The 25,768-nt window shown below is 37.5% G+C and overlaps 1 protein-coding gene across 3 annotated transcripts in view; it reads left to right on the top strand.

Moving 5' to 3' along the window:
• The first annotated feature begins 315 nt into the window (after window positions 1-315).
• The window catches only part of AZI2 (5-azacytidine induced 2), a 42,810-nt gene continuing 17,357 nt past the window's right edge, over window positions 316-25,768 (top strand). The window contains exons 1-6 of one of the 3 annotated variants that reach the window (XM_044252601.1): window positions 660-721; window positions 12,492-12,565; window positions 13,510-13,730; window positions 15,154-15,279; window positions 15,956-16,055; window positions 17,156-17,304. In XM_044252601.1, coding sequence (XP_044108536.1) covers window positions 12,553-12,565; window positions 13,510-13,730; window positions 15,154-15,279; window positions 15,956-16,055; window positions 17,156-17,304 — 609 coding nt within the window. In that variant the 5' untranslated portion in view covers window positions 660-721; window positions 12,492-12,552. Of the gene's footprint in view, window positions 722-12,491; window positions 12,566-13,509; window positions 13,731-15,153; window positions 15,280-15,955; window positions 16,056-17,155; window positions 17,305-25,768 lie in introns of those variants that run through there. The other 2 variants (XM_044252600.1, XM_044252602.1) reach the window with 2 other exon arrangements.

Genomic DNA, 25,768 nt, shown 5'->3' with positions numbered 1-25,768 from the left:
CTGGAAGAAGGCCAAAAAACAAGCCAGCAATCCAACCGCCTCAGAGACTAGTCGAGCGCTTACCCAACTCCAGCTCCGCCTCCGCCTTCTCGCGTCGACGCGGTCCCGCCCAGCCGCGGAGACTCACGGGACACGTAGTACGCCGCGCCCACCTTCCCCTTCCCCCCACCCTTCAAAGCCCCGGCTTCGAGAACGCCCTCTCAGCTCCCTGCGGACCGAGTTCCGGTTTGCTCTTGTGGCCTCGGAGCCCAGCCTGAGGACGGCGGAAGCCGCACTTCCGGCGGTTCATTATTCGTCCTCCCTTCCAGCCCCCCTCGACAGCGCTTTCCTCCCTCGGAACGCGACAGGGCCATCAGCCGGGGCGGACGCTGACGAGGCGGACGCCGGCGGGCCTAGGTCTCGCGCGCGTGTTGCTGGGTAACGGGCCTTCTCCGGCAGCAGTTCGGCAATTCCTGCTTCGGCTGGCTCTCCTTCCAGAACCTCCGGAGCCCTAGACGACAGGCCGGGCTGCGCCGCTTGCGGCGCAGCCGAGGCTAAAGAAATGGGAATTCCGCGGCGTTCCCGGAGCGGCTGCCTTCTCTGGGGAAGCGGCGGTGCCTTCGAGGAAACCGGAAGCCCATGGTGACCCCTGGCGACCCGGTTTGTTTTCCGTCCGTTTCCAAACACTGGGGAATCGAAACTCGGCGGCCCAGGGGGCGGCCCTACGTAACCTGTCTTCGGGGTGAGTGACTCGCTTCAGCCGGGCTAGGGGCGCGGGCGGTGCCAGGACCATCCTCCGCTGCCATTGCTAGTTCGAAGAGACACGTCATTTTCTTCACAAGCCCGTGCGCTCTCTGACTAGGTAGCCGCCCGCGCCTGGGCATCCCTTAGTCCTGTCACCTTTTCACGCTAGCTCTTCCAGGCCCTACTTGGTTTTTCACTTTGTCTCTATTGCTTATTTTCTTTCCTACTCTGAATTACTAGGGCGCCATTGCTTGTATTTCATTCATTGAGATTGCATTTATATCGAAAACGGAAGAGGGACGTGTGGCTAGGACGGCACTGCCTGAGGCAGTGGTCATCACCCCCCCCCGCCCTGTCCATTATCGAGGCTAACAGTAGATATTCGTCGTTCTTGCGGTGTCTAACCTGTACGTTTGGTATGATTTTTGATCATTTGTAGAGTGACTCCTACATACACGCACGGTAGTTTGACTCCGTACAAACAAGGAACTCACATAGTCGTAAGTGAGATAAAATATTCGCTGAAACTGTAATACAAGTTGGAATATGAACTGCTCCAGCATGTGTTGTTGGAGATCTGCTAAGGTGATCGAAGATAGTGACGTACTAGACTGAAATGACCTGTGCCTCTTAAACATAGGAGACATTTTTTTTTTCCTACTATAGAATTTTGAATTGGATTGCTTAAGATTTCAACGGCATAATTTAAATTCTGGTTCTTTAAACATGCCATATCTGATTTCCCAACCTGTTGTGATCACTCCCTACTTCATCTGTAAATTAGGAATGATAATCACTCACAGGGTCTTTGGAAAAATTTAATGCCATATTGTTTATAAAATGGGAAGAGGTATACAAATATAGGGTATTAGTATTAGAGAATATAGTGTAATGGGAAATGCACTGGATTAAGTCAGAACATTAAGGCAGATCTGAGTGTTGAATTTTCCACTTATTCACTTGACACTGGGTAGGGGACTAAATCTCTTCGCCATTTTCCCAGTCTCTTGAAATGAGAGTAATGCCTAACTCTCCAAGGCACCAGTACATAGTTTCTAAGTTCCCCTAGCTGTAGTCAGCTGGCTGGTTTACATTCCTGGCTTCACTTTTCAATCTTTGCCTTTCTTTTAGTCCACCTGTGATAACAGGAAATTCTTGCCCACATCAGAGGTCTTAGATTTAACCAATTGTTATGAGGAACAAATGAGATAGCTCCCCTAAAAGCCGCTTGACAGACCATAAACACTCGGTAAATATTAATTACCAACACTGAGCATTTTTGTTTATTGAATGAAACGTGATGACGTTTTTCATAATCCATGAACAGAACTAATGTGATTTTTTTTCCTTATTTTTATATTCTGGATTAAGGTACAGTTGTCTTAATGGCTACCAGAGAGTAACCACTGCTAATACTAAATTACTAATATACTAATACACAAAAGAGGGAATGTAAGTGCTCAATTCCATTGAGATTTATTACTTTATGAAAAGACTGAAAAGAAGTAGACTGTACTTCATACCTACGCTAACCCTGAAAAAAATCTTATGATTCCCTAGCCATAACACATTTTTGGATTAATGCAGTTTAGTGACATATAGAAATTAGAGTGGAGTTTTTCCTACTGTATATCTGTTGCTGAGCACATTTTGGGCATTCACTGAATTATAGGGCATTGGAGTTCTGAGGTATATAGATGGAGTGACAGTATCATGAAAAAAGGCACTTGATCATCCCTTCTTTATAAACTAGTTAAGCCATTCCTGCCCCAATTGTTTAATTAAAAATAGGGAGTGAAGGGGCACCTAAGTGGTTCATTTGGTTAAGTCTTAGACTTTTAATTTAGGCTCAGGTCATGATCTCAAGGTTGTGAGATTGAGCCTGGGGTAGGGCTCCATGTCAGTGGGAGTCTGCTTGAGATTCTCTGTTTCTCCATCCCTCTCTGCCTCTTCTCTGTTTGCGTGTGTGCTCCACTGCTCTTTCTCTGTCTAAAAAGAAAGAAATCTTCAAAAAATATGGGGTGGGGGGTGTGCCAGGGTGACTCAGTCAGTTGAGCATCTGACTCTTCTTAGGCTCAGGTCATGATCTTAGGGTTGTGAGATGGAGCCCAGAGTTGGGCTCAGTGGGGAGTCAACTTGGGATTTTCTCCCTCTGCCCCCCCCCCAAAATAAATAAAATCTTAGAAAAAACAAAAAAGAACGAGGATTTTAAGTGTTGGTCTCTTTGCCTCCATAAGATTTAATCCTTGCTCCACTGTATTGTGAATAAACCTATGAAGTGGGTTAGGGATATTCTAGCTTTTCAGAGGTAGGAGGATGATGGCAATAGGAGATTCAGTTCAGAAGGAAATGTAGAACAGAGGAAAAGAGCCCACTAGTTAGTCCTTAATTCCAACCCTAGCTCTGTCATATACTGCCAGTGTGATTTTAAGCAAATTAACCTCACCTCTTTGAGCTTAAGTTTCTTCGTCTGGGGTGGTGGTGATAACTTTTTAGCCACGTTTGGTATGGATTTGAGGTCTAAGATTTGTACTATACCATTTATTCAGTTTTTGGCAAAAATGGAATTCCTTCTATCTGTTTAGGTTGCCATTCTATATTTGCATTAAATTTTCCTTTCACAATTTAGGAAGGTAGTATCTTAGTAATGAAGTTCAACCTTGTCATTTTTATTGGCGGGAAAATTTAGATCCTGAGAGGTAAACCAATCAGTAATCAAGGTGGCAGATTGTAGACTAGAGTCTGGGTTTTTGAATCTCTGGTCAGGGTTGTTTCTACCACCGAGCTTTTCCTTTCTGGATTCTTATTAGAACAAATCTGAATCCATGTTCTTTTGCCTCTTAAAATGTTGTATTAAGAGCACAAATTCAGAAGGAAGCTTATCTGGGTTTACATCCCAGCTTTGCCACCAATTACTCATATAACTGTAAATAAGATATTTAATTTTTTTCTAAGACTTTGTTTATAAATTAGGAATATAGTACCTACCTAAGAAGTTGGAAAGTGCATTTGGAAGCACTAGTGCCTGTATATGGTAAGTTATGAATGTGGTAAATATGATGATGAAATATGACAGAATAATCATATTTTTTCCCTAGAAAAGAAGATATTTCTGTGTTTTCTAATATGTCACAAGCCAGTATATATAGCATGTCTTAACTCAGGGTACTCTTAATGTTGATTGTAGTAAAGATTGAAATTTAAGATTTTCTAAAATAATTCTTAAAGTGTTAAAAATTTTTTCCTTTGTCTCTTCTGTAGCCTCACAAACAGCTCTTGCTCCTTTCTGTCCACCTTATCTGGCAAATTGTGCCCTTCTTTCTCCATTATCATTGCAATATTGTGATTTATAAGAAATATGTATTTGATCATTTAGATGACCAAAATGTATTTCTCATATATATTTGGCTTTAGTCCACAGTTCTTGGCCCACAGCTCCCAAACTCTTGGAAATTTCCTGAGGATTAAGAGGTATAGGATCATCTTTTGTCATAATATTTGGTCTCTTAACATCTTTTACTGAGCAATGAAGGTGAAATGCATGTCTTGTTTATTTCTAACAAGTTCCTTTCTACCAAGACTGGGTTTATGTTAATATGGTGACTTTTGGACAGCAACTAAGGGTGGGAGCTGATTGCCAAGAAAACCAATCCTATCATTAGAGGGTTGAACCTTTCAGGCCCACCAAGGTTGGTGGCGGTGTGGGCGAGAGGGTGGCACTGAAATTTTAATCAGTTGTCAATGATTTAATCATTTTATGTAAGGAAGCCTTTGTAAAAACCAAAAGAGGGAGGGTTCGGAGAGCTTCCAGAACATTTCACATGCCATTATGCTGGCCCCAAATTCCAGAAGGACAGAAGAGGCTTCGTTCAGGACCTCACCCTATGTATATGTATGTTCAGAAGCACAGGTAACAACCTAGGCTTACAATTAGCATACAAAGTAGAGGGCAGTCTTGTGGGAGCAAGCCCTTAAACTGTGGAATATGTTGGTAGATACTGCCAGGATGGAGTTGAATTGTAGGCTACCCATCTGGTGTCTGGAACATTGCTTGATAGTGTGGAAACATCTCCTCCTCCTGGAATTGGCTGACCAGAACACCTTTTAATCATTCTTGGGAATTTCATTGTTCTCCGTAATAAACGTCAACAATTTCACTTTAACCCCACTCTGGTTTTTTTGTTTTTGTTTTTAAAGAGAGAGAGTACACATGTAAGTGTAGGGGTGATTGTGAGGAGGGGGAGGGGCAGGGGGAGAGAGACTCTTAAGCAGGCTCCACACCCAGTGTGGTGACTCACCAGGGCTTGAGCTCAACCCTGAGATCACGACCTGAGCCACAATCAAGAGTTGGGTGCTCAACTGACTGAACCATCCAGGCACCCCTCACTTAACTGTTTTTAATTTTCTTTTAATTTATACATCTCTTATGTAAACCTCTAAGAAGAAACAGTTTAATTCCAAATATATAAAATAATTGCATGATTATATAGATATATTTCCTATAGGTAACTATATCTGATTCTCCTATACTATTGTGATGAGAGAGACAATGATTATGAATTTATTTTCTATACTATTAAAAACACAGTCTCCATGCACAAGTTAGGTGATGTTTACCAATTGATAATACAGAACTAACCAGGACCATAAATGTTTAAGAATACTAGTTATAATTGGAATTCCGTAAATCACATAGTAGCCACTTAACTCTGTAGAATAGTGGCTCTCAAATTAGAGAGGGACTTAAAATTACATGGATTGATTATTGAAAGTTCAGTTTGACCTTTTCACCCCAGATATATTGACTTGTGAAGTTCTGCAGTGCTGTCTAGCACTCAGTATTTTTTTGTTGTTTTCTATTAGAATTTTATTTATTGAAATATAGTTAACACAAGTGTTACATTAGTTTCAAGTGTACAACATAAGAATTTAACAACTGTATACATTATGCTATGCTTAGTACACATGTAGCTACCACCTTTCACCATACAATGCTATTACAGTATCATTGACTATATTCCTTATGCTGTACCTTTCATCCTGTGACTTATTCTGTAACTGGAAGCCTGTACCTCTTACTCCCCTTCATTTTGCCCATCCCTCATCCCTTCCATTATGGCAGCTATCAGTCTTGGTTTAGGTCCATTTCTGCTTTTGTTTGGTCTTTTGTTTTTTGGATTCTCCATTTAGGTGAAATATAGAATTTATCTTTGTCTGACTTACTTCACTTAGCATGATGCCCTTTAGGTCTGTGTTGTTGCAAATGGCAAGATCTCATTCTTTTCTATGACTAAGTAATACTCTATGGTGTGCTTACTATATTTTCATTATCCGTTTATATATCAGTGGACTCTTAGGTTGCCTCTGTATCTTGGCTGTTGTATATAATACTGTAGTAAACATGGTGCATATATCGTTTCAAATCAGTGTTTCTTTTTTTGGAATTACTGAATTGTACAGTTTTTCTATTTTTAATTTTTTGAGGAACCTGCATACCATTTTCAAAGTGGCCACACCAGTTTGCATTCCCACCAGCAGTGCACTAGGGTCCCTTTTTCTTTACATCCTTGCCAACATTTGCTATTTTTTGTCTTGATAGTAACTCTTCTGACAGTTGTAAGGTGATGATATATCATTGTGGTTTTGATTTGCATTTGCCTGATGATTAGTAATGTTGAGCATCTTTTAATGTGTCTGTTGGCCATCATTATGTCTTCTTTGGACAGATGTCTATTCAGGTCCTCTGCCCATTTTTTAAGCATATTGTTTGGATTTTGTTGGTGTTGAATTATATAAATTCTTTATATATTTTCAATATTAATTCCTTATTGAATATGTCATTTGCAAATCTCTACTTCTGTTCAGTAGGTTGCCTTCCTTCTATTTTGTTGATGGCTTCCTTTGCCATGCAAGCTTTTTATTTTGGTGTAGCCCCAAAAGTTTATTTCTGCTTTTGTTTCCCTTTCCTGAGGAGACATATCTAGAAAAATGTTGCTAAGGCCAATGACAAAGAGATTACTGCCTGTGTTGTCTTCTAGTCTTACGGTTTCAAGTCTTACATTTAGGTCTTGAAATCCATTTTGAGTTTACTTTTTGTGTATGGTGTAAGAAAGTGGTGCAGTTTCATTCTTTTGCATATACCTGTCCAGTTTTCCCAATACCATTTGTTGAAGAGATTGTCTTTTCCCCATTGCATATTCTTGCCTCCTTTGTCATAGATTAATTGACCGCATAGGCACGGGTTTATTTCACTGTGCTCTATTCTGTGCCTGTTTTGTGTCAGTACCATGCTGTTTTGATTACTGCAGCTTTGTGGTATGTCTTGAAATCTGGGTTGTGGTATCTCCAGCTTTGTTGTTCTTTCTCAAGATTGCTTTGGGTATTCAGAGTCTTTTGTGGTTCCACACAAATTTTAGTATAATTTGTTTAGTTCTGTGAAAAGTACTCTCGGTATTTTGATAGGATTGCATTAAATCTGTAGATGGCTTTGAGTAGCATGAACATTTTAACTTTGTTCTACCAATCCATGAGCGTGGACTATCTCTCCATTTGTCTATGTCATCTTCAGTTTTTTCCATCAGTGTTTTATAGTTTTCAGAGTACAGGTATTTCACTTACTTGGTTAAGTTTATTCCTAGGTATTTTATTATTTTTGATGTAGTTCTAAATGGGATTGTTTCCCTAACTTCTTCCTGCTACTTCATTATTAGTGTATGGAAATGCAACAGATTTCTGTATAATTGAGTTTGAGTCCTGCAACCTTGCTGAATTCATTTCTCAGTTTTAGTAATTTTGGGTGGAGTCTTTTCAGGTTTTCTACATAGAGTATCCTGTCATCTGCATGTATGATAGTTTTGCTTCTTCCTTACTAATTTGAATGCCTTTTTTTTTTTTTTTTTTCTTGTCTGATTGCTGTGGCTGCCATTTCCAGTATTGTGTTGAATAAAAGTGGTGAGAGTGGACATCCTTGTCTTGTTCGGGACCTTAGGGGAAATGCTCTCCATTTTTTCCTCTTGAGTATGATGGTAGCTGTGAGTTTTTCCTATGTGGTGTATATAATGTTGTGGCATGTACCTTCTTTACCTACTTTATTGAGGGTTTTTATCATGAAAGGATATTGAATTTTGTGCCTATGCCACCTTTGAAAGGAGGCTTGAGCTGTAATGAGCACTCACCAGGGGTATCCCAGTGTGGATTAGGGGCCTGAAACTCATTGAGGTGGTCAGCCAGCTAGGGCACCTGGACTCTGCTTCTGTTTACATTATCAAGGTGGAAGGGGAATGTCAACTGTAGCACTCATCAGTCTCCTGACCCAGAGGGACTTCAGCAGCTTTGGCTGGTTCTTTTATTTTCTATAGCCGTTATAAAGGCATAGCTTGCTTCTCTCTCTCTGTCTCTCCCTCTTTGTCTCTCTCTGTGCCAGAGGGCAGAGGAATCTGCTCACAGTCTCCCATAATATCTTACCCCACTGTGGTATGCGGTGGCCAGGTTGGAGCTTCCCTTTGTACCATGTCTCTGTTTCTCTTGCCATTCTGTGTGTGTGGTTGTTGTCATTCAGTCAGGCCTCAGTTCTTCAGGAGTGGTTGTTGTATAAATAGATGCAGATTTGGTTTGTTCCTAGAGGACTTGAGGTCAGAATCTTCTGTGTCACCATCTTGGGCCAGAACCAGTGATCAGTATTTTGAAGAGTACTCCCAACTGATTCTGGGGCAGTGGTCCATATCTCACTTTGTCAAATACTCCTCTAGGTCATCTCCAGTTTCTTAGAATGTTCTTGAAAAAGATATTTTGTGTGTGGGGTATATTACTATAGAATGTATTTATTACTGATTTTTATGATCAAGAGAGGTCTGCTTAATCTTTGGGTAATATGTTTTATACTTGTTGAGTTTTAAAAGTTAATGCTCTCAATTCTTGCTAGGTGTACCTTTAAAATACTGTCTAGTCTTTTGATGATTCTAATTTTGATAATCTGCTTATGACACTTTAAAATTTCTTTTTTATTTCTATTTTATTTATTTGATAAAGAGAGCAAATGAGCATGAGCAGGGGGAAGGGGCAGAGGGAGAGGGAGTAGCATACTCCCTGCTGACCAGGGAGCCTGATGCAGGACTCATTTCCAGATTGTGAAATGGATTGTGACTTGAGCAGAAGGCAGACGCTTAACTGGCTGAGTCACCCATGTGTCCCTGCTTATGACACTTTTTAAAGTTTAAAGTTAAGCACATGCTTGTTATTTTAAGATAGTTTAAGTTACAGTAAATAACTTTAGATCAGTGTAGGATAAGTTTTCCCAAATTTTAGATGTTAAAACTGGTCTTGTCTAGTTTATTAAGGATAGTATTAGCCAGTTAAGCTTTCATGATTTGTCCAGAAAATCAAATTTCTTGGGCCAGTAACTTTGGATACTCATGAAGAGACATTTCCTCACAACACAAGTATATAAAACTGAATCATACTTTACTGTGAAGGAGATACATAAGCAATAAAGGCCTAGCCTACTTTGTTAATTTTCTAGCAATTTTCCTTTCAGTATAATAATTTATATAATGGGATAGCTGTCTTGTATTTTTCAGAACCTTTCTAAGATAGCATTTTCTTTGGCCCTGCGGCCTTTAATCTCTTTAAGTCCAGCTGGTACAGAGTAACGTAAGCATTAATATTTCGGATACTTTTGTGATTTCATATTTATTTTTGCAAAGATAATCAAAGTTTCCTTTTTCATTTTACAGCAAATTTAAAATACTGATTTTAAAACATTAAAACTGCATGCGTATCTGTGATGCTAGTAGATTTTATCTTCGTTTTTTTTTTTTTTTTTAAGATTTTATTTTTAAGTAATCTACACCCAACATGGTGCTTGGACCTACAACCCCAAGATCAAGAGTCATATGCTCTACCAAGTGAGCCAGCAGGTACCTCTTGAGTGTGTTTTAATGTATGGGTATTTCTCATACAATTTGGCTATTTCTTGTACAATTTTTAGGACAGTTTTTATGCTGCTTTCCAAGTCATGTTTATAGTATAATAACTAAATAAATAGAATTGTAGTATAAAACTTGGAAGAAGCTCTTATATCCAAATAAATTTTCTCATATTTGGAGAGATGACACCATATGCTACTTTTTAGTGATTTAAAAATAAATCATTTTACTTTAGGCAATAGATTTAAATATATAAAATAAGCTAGTTTCACTACTCATTTGTTCTAAAAAGACCAGTTATCATATTGTGTATGTGACATTGTTACATCAGTATACCTCCTTCCATCTAAGGTACTTAAAAACCTTCCAAAGGGTTCCCAGTTTTGTGGTCCTTTTTTTTTCCCCCTAAGATTTTTAGAGAGAGCATGCATGCATGTGTGCACACATGAGTAGGGGAGGGGCAGAGAGAGAGGGAGAGAAGTAGAGGAGTCCATGTTGAGCTGGAGGGGTTGGGGTTGGAATCTCAGGAATCTGAGATTAGGACCTGAGCTAAAATCAAGCGTCAGATGCTTAACAGAGCCACCCAGGCGCCCCCTAGTTTTGTAGTTCTTGATGAATATAACTATGTGAAAGATTCATTGGGGAGGGAAAAATATTAATAGTTCAGGCTCTGAAATCCAGGTGCTTGTGCTATATACTAATCATCTGGTCTTGGCTAAGCTCTGTAACCTTCCCAGGCCCCAGTTTTTCTGTCTTTCCCAGTAAGATTTCCTACCTCAGGGTAGTCATGAGAATGAAAAGAGAGAATATTTACAAAATATTTAGCACAATACTAAGTTGTTCATTTGGTTGGATATAGTTTACAAATGTTGTATAAGTATTCTTCACATTCTTGAATTATGTTAGGGTCTGTTTTGAATTCCACAGAATAAGAACCAAATTCTGGGGCACCTGGGTAGCTCAGTGGTTTAAGCCTCTGCCTTCAGCTTGGGTCATGATCTCAGGGTCTTGGGATCGAGCACCACATCGGGCTCTCTGCTTGGCGGGGAGCCTGCTTCCCCCTCTCTCTCTGCCTGCCTTGTGCCTACTTGTGATCTCTTTATGTCTATCAAATAAATGAATAAATAAATAAAAATCTTAAAAAAAAAGAACCAAATTCTGTAGTCTGTCTACATAAAAGACCACTTCAGTTTGTTCCTGTTAGGTATTTTTTTAATTTCACATCTTGCCATTTCCCTTTTCATACTTTCTTCTCATACTCTTTCAGGCCTTTGAACTTGTTTCCCTTGTCAGAAGTTATACATACAATGAAAATAACCATCCTTCTCACCTAAGAGTGTGGAACTAAGAGTCCTTTCATTATTTTATGATACCTTCTTTCAAAACTGCTCCTTATATCAAATAGCGTGGAGGACATGGGGAGATAGAGAGGAGAAGGGAGTTGGGGGAAATTGGAAGGGGAGGTGAACCATGAGAGTTTATGGACTCTGAAAAACAATCTGAGGGTTTTGAAGGGGTGGGAGGTAGGAGGTTGGGGTACCAGGTGATGGGTATTATAGAGGGCACGGATTGCATGGAGCACTGGGTGTGGTACAAAAACAATGAATACTGTTATGCTGAAAATAAATTAAAAAAAGAAAAAACTGCTCCTTCATCTGAACCCTCAATTCCTGTAGCACTTTCTCTTATTTCAAATATATTATCTTGGGGCGCCTGGGTGGCTCAGTGGGTAAAGCCTCTGCCTTCAGCTCGGGTCATGATCCCAGGGTCCTGGGATCAAGCCCCGCATCGGGCTCTCTGCTCAGCGGGGAGCCTGTTTCCTCTTCTCTCTCTGCCTACTTGTGATCTCTGTCTGTCAAATAAATAAATAAAATCTTTAAAAAATATATATATATATATTATCTTTATGGCATGATAATTATTTTACTGCACAGCTGTCTTCCACACTGGTGGTTTTTTTTTTTTTTTCTTCCTGGGTAAGTGATTATTTCCTAATAAAAATGAATAGCTGAGCTGGTTAGAACTTTGTATAAAGTAAAAGCATCCATGCTCTGATCCTTGAAGTACACAATCAGTGGGACATCTCTTTTGACTTTGTAGAGCAGTTTATGCTTATTTCTTGTTTTTCAAGAGTCTTCAGAAAAAAAAAAAAAAATCCCAGTTGAATAAATCCTGCCCATTTGGTTGGATATTAAGATATGAGAAATCATATGCCTACCTTTCCTGTAATCTTAGATATAAACCAGTTGCTAGATATACCAAACTGACATTAATTGAGAACAATTGGAAGCCTTCCATTATAAAAAATCAGTAAAGCAAAAATACAGTGATAGAAAACCAGAACTAGAAAAAACCTACACTCTTCCTTAGTATTGATGTTGTCTGAAATAAAGCAAAATGAACTTTACAGGCATTGATTGATACAGGGAGGGAGGTCAGAAGTTTTGGAGAAAAGCAGGCACAGTAAAACATAGTTCTTGTGCCTTAATCACCTATGTTTATATCTTCTTATTTATTATTTTACTTGGGAAAATTACTTAAATTCCTTTCTACCCTAATTTCCTTACCTATAAAATTCTTGGAACAGTGACATGCTAAGCAACCAAATGTCATTCCAAGCAAGGAATAGTAAATAAAAATGTTTTTCAGTAGTCATGAGTTACTAATACAAGGTACATGAAATTCCATTGATAGTCTTATTTAGATTGCTCTATTTGATGTTTTATTTCAAACTAAAAGGTAACTAAAAGGATTTTTTAGGATCTCTTATGACCTGCAGTCCCACTTACTCTGTTTTTCCCATAAGGTCTTAAAAGATTTCAGCTACAATTTCTCCTTCCACAGTGTTTTTCAGGAACATAACTTTCAGCTGAGGAAGTAATGCTGAACCTAACAACAAAAGTAGATGTACAGAGCAAGTAAGTTCACTAACTACGGAAGTAACTGGCTTCTTGTCTTAGGTTTTTGAGTTAGAGTTTGATTTGAATCCTATACTATTGACTCTTCATTTAATAACCAGTGTTTATTGGGCATCTTACACACAATGATAAGTTGGGGACACAATGATGAGCAAAACAGACATAACCTGTACCCTCCTGGAGCTAATTAATATCTACTAGCTTTAACCTGGGCAATTTACTTTTACCTTTTTGATCCTATAAAATATAGATAATACCTACCTCATAAAATTGTTTGGATGAATTTGAATTAGATAATAAAAAAATGTACTGCATGGTGCTGGGACATGGTGAATACTGAAATAATTCCTTTGTGTCTTCTATTGCAAATGGACAACAATCAATCAGTTACTGGTATGCAAAGAATTCAGTGGCGGATGCATTAAAACTTCCGTAATACTCTTGTAATGAATTGTATTCAGAAGAGTTTTAAAAAATGTATAGTTTGGGAAGTTATAAAACTTGGTGCTTATATCTTAAAGTGGAAATACTGATAAGAAATAGGTGGATAAAAAATATTTTAAAATTTTTATCCTGTATAAATGGTGTTTTGCAACTTTTTCTAAAACTTATTAATAATAGCTTAGATTGGTTTCAAATGCTATATGGATATCAGCTCATTTAATATCCTTAACTCTGTGAAGTAGTTGCTACTATTTCTTATACTTTATAAATAAGGAAACCAAGGCAGAGAGATTAAGCACAAATTCTCACACTAAGCAGTGCTTGGATGCAGTTCCTAGATTCTGGTTCTAAGGTCCATGCTCTTCACCACTATGTTATGCTGCCTCTAAAAGAAATAGGAGTTTTTAACATTGACAGTATTTTCATTATTCTGAATACCATCTCTCTTTTCTTGCTCATTTATTGAAAGAGACATTTTTCTTTTACATTCTGTGAAAAAGCTGTCATGGATGCACTGGTAGAAGATGATATCTGCATTCTGAATCATGAAAAAGCACACAGGAGAGAGACAGTGACTCCAATCTCAATATATTCAGGAGATGAGTCTGTTGCTTCACATTTTGCCCTTGTCACTGCATATGAAGACATCAAAAAACGACTTAAGGATTCAGAGAAAGAGAACTCATTCTTAAAGAAAAGAATAAGATTTTTGGAAGAAAAGGTAATTACTATCTATTATATTTTATGACTTAAAGAATAATTCAAAATACTTGAAGTGTTTAAATATTTTCCTATCCTCTCTTCACTGGTTGTACTGTTTCCAAGGTTAACTCATAGCTGGTTTCAAAACCCAGTACTTTTCATACTATGCTTCACATATCATGTACATGGGGAATATGTGTAGAGTTGGATTTGGAATATATTTTTGGAATATATTTTTCTTGGAATCTTTTTTTCAGATTGCCTTACCTTCATAAATTGTATGTATTTTATTTAGGATTTTAAAATCTGTGCAATAAATGATATGCCAGCAAAGGAAATGAAATGTAACATTGTTACAATGTTTAAAAACATCTTCACCAGCACTGATATCATCTCTACGTCAACTTGTCTCTTTTGTTCTTGAACACACAGAATAATGCTTTTAACTGATAAAGGTCATCTGTTTACCTTTCTCATGCAGAAATCTGATACTCTTAAATCTTACAGAATATATAAGGTTGATAGCTGATTCCATTATAAATCATCATACCTACTTGGCTTTTTGTACTGGAAAATCTTTATCACTCATCCTTATATTTTTTGAGGTTTAAAGTTTTGACTTAGTTTTATGTTTCTTTTGATTAGATCATTGTATTTGTATTTTATAAACAGCAGCTTCCCCAGTGGGGAAGGAAATGGATTCTTAGCTGCCAAGGAAATGAATTATCTTGTTATAAAAACTTTTGGAAGGGATTTGGTAGAGTTTGATTCATCTAGGAGAATTAAGAGAAAGGAGGTCAGTTGTAAAAATCATTATAATTTCTTTATATTCATATACATTGTCTTTAATGGTAATCAAATTTGTGATACAGTTGGGTAGAGTGAGAAAAGGTAACATCTTGGAGCTTGTAGTTATGCTTATTTTAAAATTAAGTAGAAAAATGTGATTTGGTATAGCTAACATTGGAAATATTTGTGTACTTTGTGACCAACAATCCTATAATTTCTATTCTGGAATAATGTAGTATTTAATTAACTACCACATTTATTCTTTAAAAAGGTCAAGCATACCTTAACTTGTCATTTTTTCTGATGGTGGAAATGAAATACTACTGCCTTGAAAAACATCTTAAGTATTATAAAAGAATAATGTACTGTTTTAGAATGATGAGTTAATATATGTTATAAAACAAAAAATACTGATTAAGTAAAAGCATAAAATAGAAGACTTTAAAAATGTTTACCTGTACTTTTTTTGCTTTCTTAATCAGTAAGGCTTACTTGTTGAAAATAAAATGTTTATTTTTAGTTATAGGCCAGGCTTTATCCCTGCATTACAAAGAAAAGTAAGGTGTGGAGCCATCAGAAGACTGGCGGCTTTTTTTATGTTTGTTTCATAGAGTACGTCCTTTGAGCTTTCCCTTCTAATTTTATACCATTAGCTTATAGGAGCTCGATTAGATGACGAAACAAATTCTGTGGGACGTGAACAAGTAAATAAGGCCTATCATGCATATCGAGAGGTTTGCATTGATAGAGATAATTTGAAAAGCAAATTGGATAAAATGGTAAGTTGGTTTGAAAACAGTTTCTATATATTGCAAATGAGTTTTCTTCACGGAGTTTAAAATTAGAAATAAGAAAGATATTTAACATTTATTAAATAAAAAATTGAAAATATACATCCTGAAGGCAAAAATAGGAATTTTTTTTTTTTAAGATTTTATTTATTTGACAGACAAAGATCACAACTAGGCAGAGAGGCAGGCAGAGAGAGAGAGGGTGAAGCAGGCTCCCTGCTGAGCAGAGAGCCCGATGCGGGGCTTGATCCCAGGATCCCGGGATCATGACCTGAGTTGAAGGTAGAGGCTTTTTAACCCACTGAGCCACCCAGGCACCCCAAAAATAGGAATTTTTAATGGTGATATTTATAGCTTATTTCTGTACAAAATAAATACATAGTATGTGATGATGTTTAAGAATTAAATATATCTAACACCACTAACTTATTTTGGAAAATCATGACATGGTAGAATTTGTCAATGTGTTTTTAAGAAAAAAAGCTAATGACTAGTATTTCCTAAGATTGAAAAAGAAAAAAGGAAATTAGTGAAAAACTGGGTTCATCATCCCACCTTGCTTTTATAAAGGCCTAAATCTGTTTTTTTCATCTACCTGAAAATTAATGTATATCAACCTATAGATTTTATTGAATATAATTTGGCATTTTCCCTACTTAACTAGAATAAAGACAACTCTGAATCTTTGAAAATGTTGAATGAACAGCTACAATCTAAAGAAGTAGAACTGCTCCAGCTAAGGACAGAGGTGGAGACTCAGCAGGGTATGCCACTTATTTGTTACAAATATTATAATGGAATCAGTATAATTTTCCATTTATGCGTTATATCCATTATCAGTTTTCTATATCTGTATGCTAAGGCCTTAACTTATTTTATAATTTTACGCTTATATTAATTTCTCTGATCTGCTTTCACCAAAATATCAACTCCTTTAACTTTTCCTTAGATATAGGTTGCACTTTTCCTAGAGAAAATTTGATGGTTTTTGTTTAGGGCTAGTTTGTGATGAAGTAGATGAAGAAAGGAGTAGAACTCCATCCTTGTCTGAGATCTTGCCTGCTGGTATGTCCTGGATTTTCCTCTCTACTAAACTTTTGCCCCTATTAAGCACACTGTCATGGAATAGTTACAATTACTTTTTTTTTTTTTAAATTTAAATTTCTGAAGTTGTTAAAATGTGTACATGAGATGCTAGAGTAAATAAGTAGTTCTGGAGCATATGGCTATTGGCCTGTTCCCATGAACATTCTGATGAGACCTCTGACAGAGGCCTTTTGATAGGCATTTGAGATGAGCTCTCTTACAGTAGCTGGTTGGGGCTTTTTAGCTTCTCTATCTTTAGATAGAGAGACTAAAGAACTATGTCAAAGGTAAGTCAGTATCCAGTTGTACTGAGTTTCTATAGTAAATGTTTATGAATAAATTGTTTTGATGTCATTTTCTAGGCCTGATGGTCATACTTTATACTCTGAGGGGACTAGATGGAGTAATTAGAGTCATGAGCTTCAGTTTCCTCACTTCATTTAATTTTTATCACTGTCTTAATCTTGACTTAAATATTGTTGACTTACCAACAGTTTTAGCATGTATTTAATTAGTGTTGTATATTTTAAGGTTTCAGACTGACAAACTTGAACTTGAACCTAAACAGAAAATCAGGGAAAGTGGGGATTAATACATTCTGAAACAAGATTGGTAGGTTTCTTATTCTCATTAGCATAGGTCTTTGAAAGTAATATTACTGTTTTTAAAAACTGTTAGTTGTGCATGTTTTATATTATCTACGTTTTACTAGTATAACCTTTATCACAACAAATGTAGAAGGCAGAAATAACAATTTTATTGTCTATCCTCTTTTTAGTGATAAGGAATTTAAATCCACCTTCATCAAACTGGGAGGTGGAAAAGTTGAGCTGTGACCTGAAGATCCATGGTTTGGAACAAGAGCTGGAACTGATGAGGAAAGAATGTAATGACCTCAAAATACAGCTACAAAAAGCCAAACAAATGGTACTACAGAATTATTAAATTAAGAAATTCAGTATTCTGTGTATGCTGTCTATAGGATTTATAACTAGGGATTAAATCATAGAGTTAAATACATTATAACTATCTGGAGAGTTAAATTCTCTGAAAAATTTACCTTTATCTTCCCTTTTAATCATTTTGTCTAAAATTTGATATACTATATACTTGTAGCATAATCCCAGAATTATAAAATTTTATTGTTTTAAAGAGCTCATTTTTAAAAAAGCTTTACTAGTTTATTAATTTATTGAAGCGTTTCTTTTAAAGCCTTTTCCTTCAGTTTCCTTAAGTCCTTTTTTTCTGTAAAGTTTAAAGAGAACTCGTTTTTAGTTTATCATTTTAATTTAATAATTTGGTTAATATAGACCCCACAAGAGACAACTTAGTTTTTAGAACTCTTGAAAAGAAAAAACTCTATAGAGTCTACTAATTCACAAAAGTCTCAGTACTTTTGGGGCAACTTCAATTTTCAGCAAATAGCTGAGATTTTAAGAATTGGGTGGAAAAGTAAAAACAAAAAACCCTGCTGAGCTGCTAAAGTATAGTTAGCCAGAAGTCATCCGTAATTTGCCTCTCAGGTCCTCACCAAGTCTGTTTACTAATACTTTACACTGGGTTCTAACAAAGTTGAACACAAGTTTTTAGATGTCATGACAGATAGTGCTGAAGAGAAAAGAAATAGTAGAAAAAAAGAGGAGTATAAGAGCAATGTACCAAATGCAGAGTTTTAAAAATAGTTGTTACAAGCAAAGTTCAGTAGTCTAGAGTCAGTCATTATATACACTGTAGTATTTTAAATAAGTTAACCAGTGAGAGTATTGTTTCTCAGCTTAACCATTTTTTGCCCATCACAGCATTCTAACCCCATTCTATCCCAGGTTCCTCTTGGGATGCCAATAACTGATGAAGACACTACTTCCCCTATATTGTCTGACTGCCCACCAGGACACTGCCCCTGAATCCCAGTTGTCCCTAAATGGAACTGACAGTTCTTTATTTATGATGTTGTCTTTATTGAAGGTGACTACCACTTACGGATGAGCCACGCATTAAGAATAATGTAGCATTCTACCCTGGCCTCGGCCAAATGAATTCTTCTGAAATGGCCAATGAGAATTGATAAAGGGGAAACACTACAGCGATTACTGTCAGTTTCTATTAGGGCAAAATACTTTTTTTCCTGCTTAACATATGAGGTTAATTTCTGCCACCCTTTGAACCTGTGATTACAGACAATTTCTTCAAATGCTTCCAGCATCCTATCCCACAAGCTTAAATGCCTTAGCCCCTGAGAAGCTAGCTAGCTGGCTGGCTGGCTTTTATGCTTGCTTGCTTGTTTATATATGTGTTTCTTAATTTTAATTAAAAAAAATTCCAATCTAATTAACATCCAGTGTTATATTAGTTTCACATATACAATATAGTTAACAATTCTAACTGCTCATCATAAGTGTACTCTTAATGTCCTTCACATATTTTACCCATTCCCCCCACCTCCCCTTTGATAGCCATCTATTCATTATTAATAGTTAAGAGTCTGTTTTTAGGTTTGTCTCTTTTTCTTTGTTCATTTGTTTTTTTAAATTCTGCATATGAGTGAAAGCATGATATTGGTCTTTCTCTGACTGGCTTACTTTGCTTATTTGCATTATACTCTCTAGATTCATCCACCTTGTTGCAAAAGGCAAGATTCCATTCTTTTTTATTGCTGAGTATTAGTCCCGTGTCTGTATGTGTGTGTGTGTGTATGTATACAGACTCATGGTTATTCTATTTTTAACTTTTTGAGGAACTTCCAAACTATTTTCAAAGTGGATTATACCAGTTTGCATTCTCACCAACATGCATGAGGGTTCCTTTTCTTCCTCATCCTTGTCAACACTAGTCTCTTGTACTTTTTTTTTTAATTTTTAATTTTTTATAAACATATATTTTTATCCCCAGGGGTACAGGTCTGTGAATCGCCAGGTTTACACACTTCACAGCACTCACCAAAGCACATACCCTTCCCAATTTCCATAACCCCACCCCCCTTTTCCCAACCCCCCTCCCCCCAGCAACCTTCAGTTTGTTTTGTGAGATTAAGAGTCACCTGTGGTTTGTCTCCCTCCCAATCCCATCTTGTTTCATTTTTTGATGTTAGCCATTCTGACCGATGTCAGATGATACCTCACTGTATTTTTGATTTGCATTTCCCTGATGATTAGTGATGCTGAGCATCTTTTAATGTGTCTGTTGGCCATGTGTATGTCTTCTTTGGACAGATGTCTATTCGGGTCTTTTGCCCATTTCTTAAAAAATCATTTTTATTAACATATAATGTACTATTTGCCCCAGGGCTACAAGTCTGTGAATCATCAGGCTTACATATTCACAGCACTTACCATAGCACATACCCTGCCCAATGTCCATAACCCACTACCCTCTCCCTACCCCCTCAACCCCCAACAACCCACAGTTTATTCTGTAAGACTGAGAGTCTCTTAGTGTTTGTCTTGCTCCCGATCCCATCTTGTTTCATTATTTCCTTCCCTACTCCCCACAACACCCTGCTTTGCCTCTCAAATTCCTCATATCTCCTCTGCCCATTTTTAATTAGATTATTTTTTAGGTGTTGACTTGTGTTAAGTTCTTTATATGTTTAGAATTCTAACCCTTTACCAGATACGTCATTTGCCACTATCTTCTCCCATTCAGTAGGTGTCTTTGAGTTTTGTTGTTTCCTTTGCTATGCAGTAGATTTTTATGTTGAAGTAGTCCCAGCAGTTTGCTTTTGTTTCACTTTCCTGAGGAGACATATCTAGAAAAATGTTGCTAAGGCCAATGACAAAGAGATTACTGCCTGTGTTGTCTTCTAGTCTTACGGTTTCAAGTCTTACATTTAGGTCTTTAATCCATTTTGAGTTTACTTTTTGTGTATGGTGTAAGAAAGTGGTGCAGTTTCATTCTTTTGCATATACCTGTCCAGTTTTCCCAATACCATTTGTTGAAGAGATTGTCTTTTCCCCATTGCATATTCTTGCCTCCTTTGTCATAGATTAATTGACCGCATAGGCACGGGTTTATTTCACTGTGCTCTATTCTGTGCCTGTTTTGTGTCAGTACCATGCTGTTTTGATTACTGCAGCTTTGTGGTATGTCTTGAAATCTGGGTTGTGGTATCTCCAGCTTTGTTGTTCTTTCTCAAGATTGCTTTGGGTATTCAGAGTCTTTTGTGGTTCCACACAAATTTTAGTATAATTTGTTTAGTTCTGTGAAAAGTACTCTCGGTATTTTGATAGGATTGCATTAAATCTGTAGATGGCTTTGAGTAGCATGAACATTTTTTTTTTTTTAACCTCAGAGAAAAGTAACTGATTTTTATTCACAATGAGATAAAAATAACCAGCTGTTTTTTCATTAACATTATTCTGCCCAATTGCCATCATCACTCTAACCATTTTTTTTCCCAATTTATTTATTTTCAGAAAAACAGTATTCATTATTTTTTCACCACACCCAGTGCTCCATGCAAGCCGTGCCCTCTATAATACCCACCACCTGATACCCCAACCTCCCACCCCCCCGCCAGTTCAAACCCCTCAGATTGTTTTTCAGAGTCCATAGTCTCTCATGGTTCACCTCCCCTTCCAATTTACCCAAAAGCACATACCCTCCCCAATGTCCATAACCCTACCCCCCTTCTCCCAACTCCCCCCCCCCCCCCCAGCAACCCACAGTTTGTTTCGTGAGATTAAGAGTCACTTATGGTTTGTCTCCCTCCCTATCCCGTCTTGTTTCATGGATTCTTCTCCTACCCACTTAAGCCCCCATGTTGCATCACCACTTCCTCATATCAGGGAGATCATATGATAGTTGTCTTTCTCCGCTTGACTTATTTCGCTAAGCATGATACGCTCTAGTTCCATCCATGTTGTCGCAAATGGCAAGATTTCGTTTCTTTTGATGGCTGCATAGTATTCCATTGTGTATATATACCACATCTTCTTGATCCATTCATCCGTTGATGGACATCTAGGGTCTTTCCATAGTTTGGCTATTGTGGACATTGCTGCTATAAACATTCGGGTGCATGTGCCCCTTTGGATCACTACGTTTGTATCTTTAGGGTAAATACCCAGTAGTGCAATTGCTGGGTCATAGGGCAGTTCTATTTTCAACATTTTGAGGAACCTCCATGCTGTTTTCCAGAGTGGTTGCACCAGCTTGCATTCCCACTAACAGTGTAGGAGGGTTCCCCTTTCTCCGCATCCTCGCCAGCATCTGTCATTTCCTGACTTGTTGATTTTAGCCATTCTGACTGGTGTGAGGTGATATCTCATTGTGGTTTTGATTTGTATTTCCCTGATACCGAGTGATACGGAGCACTTTTTCATGTGTCTGTTGGCCATCTGGATGTCTTCTTTGCAGAAACGTCTGTTCATGTCCTCTGCCCATTTCTTGATTGGGTTATTTGTTCTTTGGGTGTTGAGTTTGTTAAGTTCTTTATAGATTTTGGACACTAGTCCTTTATCTGATATGTCGTTTGCAAATATCTTCTCCCATTCTGTCAGTTGTCTTTTGATTTTGTTAACTGTTTCCTTTGCTGTGCAAAAGCTTTTGATCTTGATGAAATCCCAGTAGTTCATTTTTGCCTTTGGTTCCCTTGCCTTTGGCGATGTTCCTAGGAAGATGTTGCTGCGGCGGAGGTCGAAGAGGTTGCTGCCCGTGTTCTCCTCAAGGATTTTGATGGATTCCTTTCTCACATAGAGGTCCTTAATCCATTTTGAGTCTATTTTTGTGTGTGGTGTAAGGAAATGGTCCAATCTCATCTTTCTGCACGTGGCTGTCCAATTTTCCCAACACCATTTATTAAAGAGGCTGTCTTTTTTCCATTGGACATTCTTTCCTGCTTTGTCAAAGATTAGTTGACCATAGAGTTGAGGGTCTATTTCTGGGCTCTCTATTCTGTTCTATTGATCTATGTGTCTGTTTTTGTGCCAGTACCATGCTGTCTTGATGATGACAGCTTTGTAATAGAGCTTGAAGTCCGGAATTGTGATGCCACCAACTTTGGCTTTCTTTTTCAATATCCCTTTGGCTATTCGGGGTCTTTTCTGGTTCCATATAAATTTTAAAATTATTTGTTCCATTTCTTTGAAAAAGATGGATGGTACTTTGATAGGAATTGCATTAAATGTGTAGATTGCTTTAGGTAGCATAGACATTTTTACAATATTTATTCTTCCAATCCAGGAGCATGGAACATTTTTCCATTTCTTGTGTCTTCCTCAATTTCTTTCATGAGTACTTTATAGTTTTCTGAGTATAGATTCTTAGCCTCTTTGGTTAGGTTTATTCCTAGGTATCTTATGGTTTGGGGTGCAATTGTAAATGGGATTGACTCCTTAATTTCTCTTTCTTCTGTCTTGTTGTTGGTGTAGAGAAATGCAACTGATTTCTGTGCATTGATCTTATATCCTGACACTTTACTGAATTCCTGTATAAGTTCTAGCAGTTTTGGAGTGGAGTCTTTTGGGTTTTCCATATAGAGTATCATATCATCTGCGAAGAGTGATAATTTGACTTCTTCTTTGCCGATTTGGATGCCTTTAATTTCCTTTTGTTGTCTGATTGCTGAGGCTAGGACTTCTAGTACTATGTTGAATAGCAGGGGTGATAATGGACATCCCTGCCGTGTTCCTGACCTTAGTGGAAAAGCTTTCAGTTTTTCTCCATTGAGAATGATATTTGTGGTGGGTTTTTCATAGATGGCTTTGATGATATTGAGGTATGTGCCCTCTATCCCTACACTTTGAAGAGTTTTGATCAGGAAAGGATGCTGTACTTTGTCAAATGCTTTTTCAGCATCTATTGAGAGTATCATATGGGTCTTGTTCTTTCTTTTATTGATGTGTTGTATCACATTGACTGATTTGTGGATGTTGAACCAACCTTGCAGCCCTGGGATAAATCCCACTTGGTCGTGGTGAATAATTCTTTTAATGTACTGTTGAATCCTATTGGCTAGTATTTTGGTGAGAATTTTCACATCTGTGTTCATCAAGGATATTGGTCTATAGCTCTCTTTTTTGATGGGATCCCTGTCTGGTTTTGGGATCAAGGTGATGCTGGCCTCATAATATGAGTTTGGAAGTTTTCCTTCCATTTCTATTTTTTGGAACAGTTTCAGGAGAATAGGAATTAGTTCTTCTTTAAATGTTTGGTAGAATTCCCCCGGGAAGCCATCTGGCCCTGGGCTTTTGTTTGTTTGGAGATTTTTAATGACTGTTTCAATCTCCTTACTGGTTATGGGTCTGTTCAGGCTTTCTATTTCTTCCTGGTTCAATTTTGGTAGTTTATATGTTTCTAGGAATGCATCCATTTCTTCCAGATTGTCAAATTTGTTGGCGTAGAGTTGCTCATAGTATGTTCTTATAATAGTTTGTATTTCTTTGGTGTTAGTTGTGATCTCTCCTCTTTCATTCATGATTTTATTTATTTGGGTCCTTTCTCTTTTCTTTTTGATAAGTCTGGCCAGGGGTTTATCAATTTTATTAATTCTTTCAAAGAACCAGCTCTGAGTTTCATTGATTTGTTCTATTGTTTTTTTGGTTTCTATTTCATTGATTTCTGCTCTGATCTTTATGATTTCTCTTTTCCTGCTGGGCTTAGGATTTCTTTCTTGTTCTTTCTCCAGCTCCTTTAGGTGTAGGGTTAGGTTGTGTACCTGAGACCTTTCTTGTTTCTTGAGAAAAGCTTGTACCACTATATATTTTCCTCTCCGGACTGCCTTTGTTGTGTCCCACAGATTTTGAACCGTTGTATTTTCATTATCATTTGTTTCCATGATTTTTTTCAATTCTTCTTTAATTTCCCGGTTGACCCATTCATCTTTAGAAGGATGCTGTTTAGTCTCCATGTTTTTGGGTTCTTTCCAAACTTCCTCTTGTGGTTGAGTTCTAGCTTCAGAGCATTGTGGTCTGAAAATATGCAGGGAATGATCCCAATCTTTTGATATCGGTTGAGTCCTGATTTAGGATCTATTTGTGATCTATTTGTGATCTATTCTGGAGAATGTTCCATGTGAACTAGAGAAGAATGTGTATTCTGTTGCTTTGGGATGAAATGTTCTGAATATATCTGTGATGTCCATCTCATCCAGTGTATCATTTAAGGCCTTTATTTCCCTGTTGATCTTTTGCTTGGATGATCTGTCCATTTCAGTGAGGGGAGTGTTAAAGTCCCCTACTATTATTGTATTATTGTTGATTTGTTTCTTTGATTTTGTTATTAACTGGTTTATATAGTTGACTGCTCCCACATTGGGGGCATAGATATTTAAAATTGTTAGATCTTCTTGTTGGACAGACCCTTTGAGTATGATATAGTGTCCTTCCTCATCTCTTATTATAGTCTTTGGCTTAAAATCTAATTGATCTGATATAAGGATTGCCACTCCTGCTTTTTTCTGATGTCCATTAGCATGGTAAATTCTTTTCCACCCCCTCACTTTAAATCTGGAAGTGTCTTCGGGCTTAAAATGAGTTTCTTGGAGGCAACATATAGATGGGTTTTGTTTTTTTATCCATTCTGATAACCTGTGTCTTTTGATTGGGGCATTTAGCCCATTAACATTCAGGGTAACTATTAAGAGATATGATTTTAGTGCCATTGTATTGCCTGTAAGGTGACTGTTACTGTATATTGTCTCTGTTCCTTTCTGATCTACCACTTGTAGGCTCTCTCTTTGCTTAGAGGACCCCTTTCAGTATTTCCTGTAGAGCTGGTTTGGTGTTTGCAAATTCTTTCAGTTTTTGTTTGTCCTGGAAGCTTTTAATCTCTCCTTCTATTTTCAATGATAGCCTAGCTGGATATAGTATTCTTGGCTGCATGTTTTTCTCATTTAGTGCTCTGAAAATATCATGCCAGCCCCTTCTGGCCTGCCAGGTCTCTGTGGATAAGTCAGCTGCCAATCTAATACTTTTATCATTGTATGTTACAGACTTCCTTTCCCGGGCTGCTTTCAGGATTTTCTCTTTGTCACTAAGGCTTGTAAATTTTACTATTAGGTGACGGGGTGTGGGCCTATTCTTATTGATTTTGAGGGGTGTTCTCTGAACCTCCTGAATTTTGATGCTCGTTCCCTTTGCCATATTGGGGAAATTCTTCCCAATAATTCTCTCCAGTATACCTTCTGCTCCCCTCTCTCTTTCTTCTTCTTCTGGAATCCCAATTATTCTAATGTTGTTTCATCTTATGGTGTCACTTATCTCTCGAATTCTCCCCTCATGGTCCAGTAGCTGTTTGTCCCTCTTTTGCTCAGCTGCTTTATTCTCTGTCATTTGGTCTTCTATATCACTAATTCTTTCTTCTGCCTCATTTATCCTAGCAGTGAGAGCCTCCATTTTTGATTGAACTTCATTAATAGCTTTTTTGATTTAAACTTGGTTAGATTTTAGTTCTT

This window comes from Neovison vison, chromosome 6, assembly GCF_020171115.1.
Source record: "Neovison vison isolate M4711 chromosome 6, ASM_NN_V1, whole genome shotgun sequence".
NCBI lineage: Eukaryota > Metazoa > Chordata > Mammalia > Carnivora > Mustelidae > Neogale > Neogale vison.
This window is presented reverse-complemented; position numbering and strand designations above follow the sequence as displayed.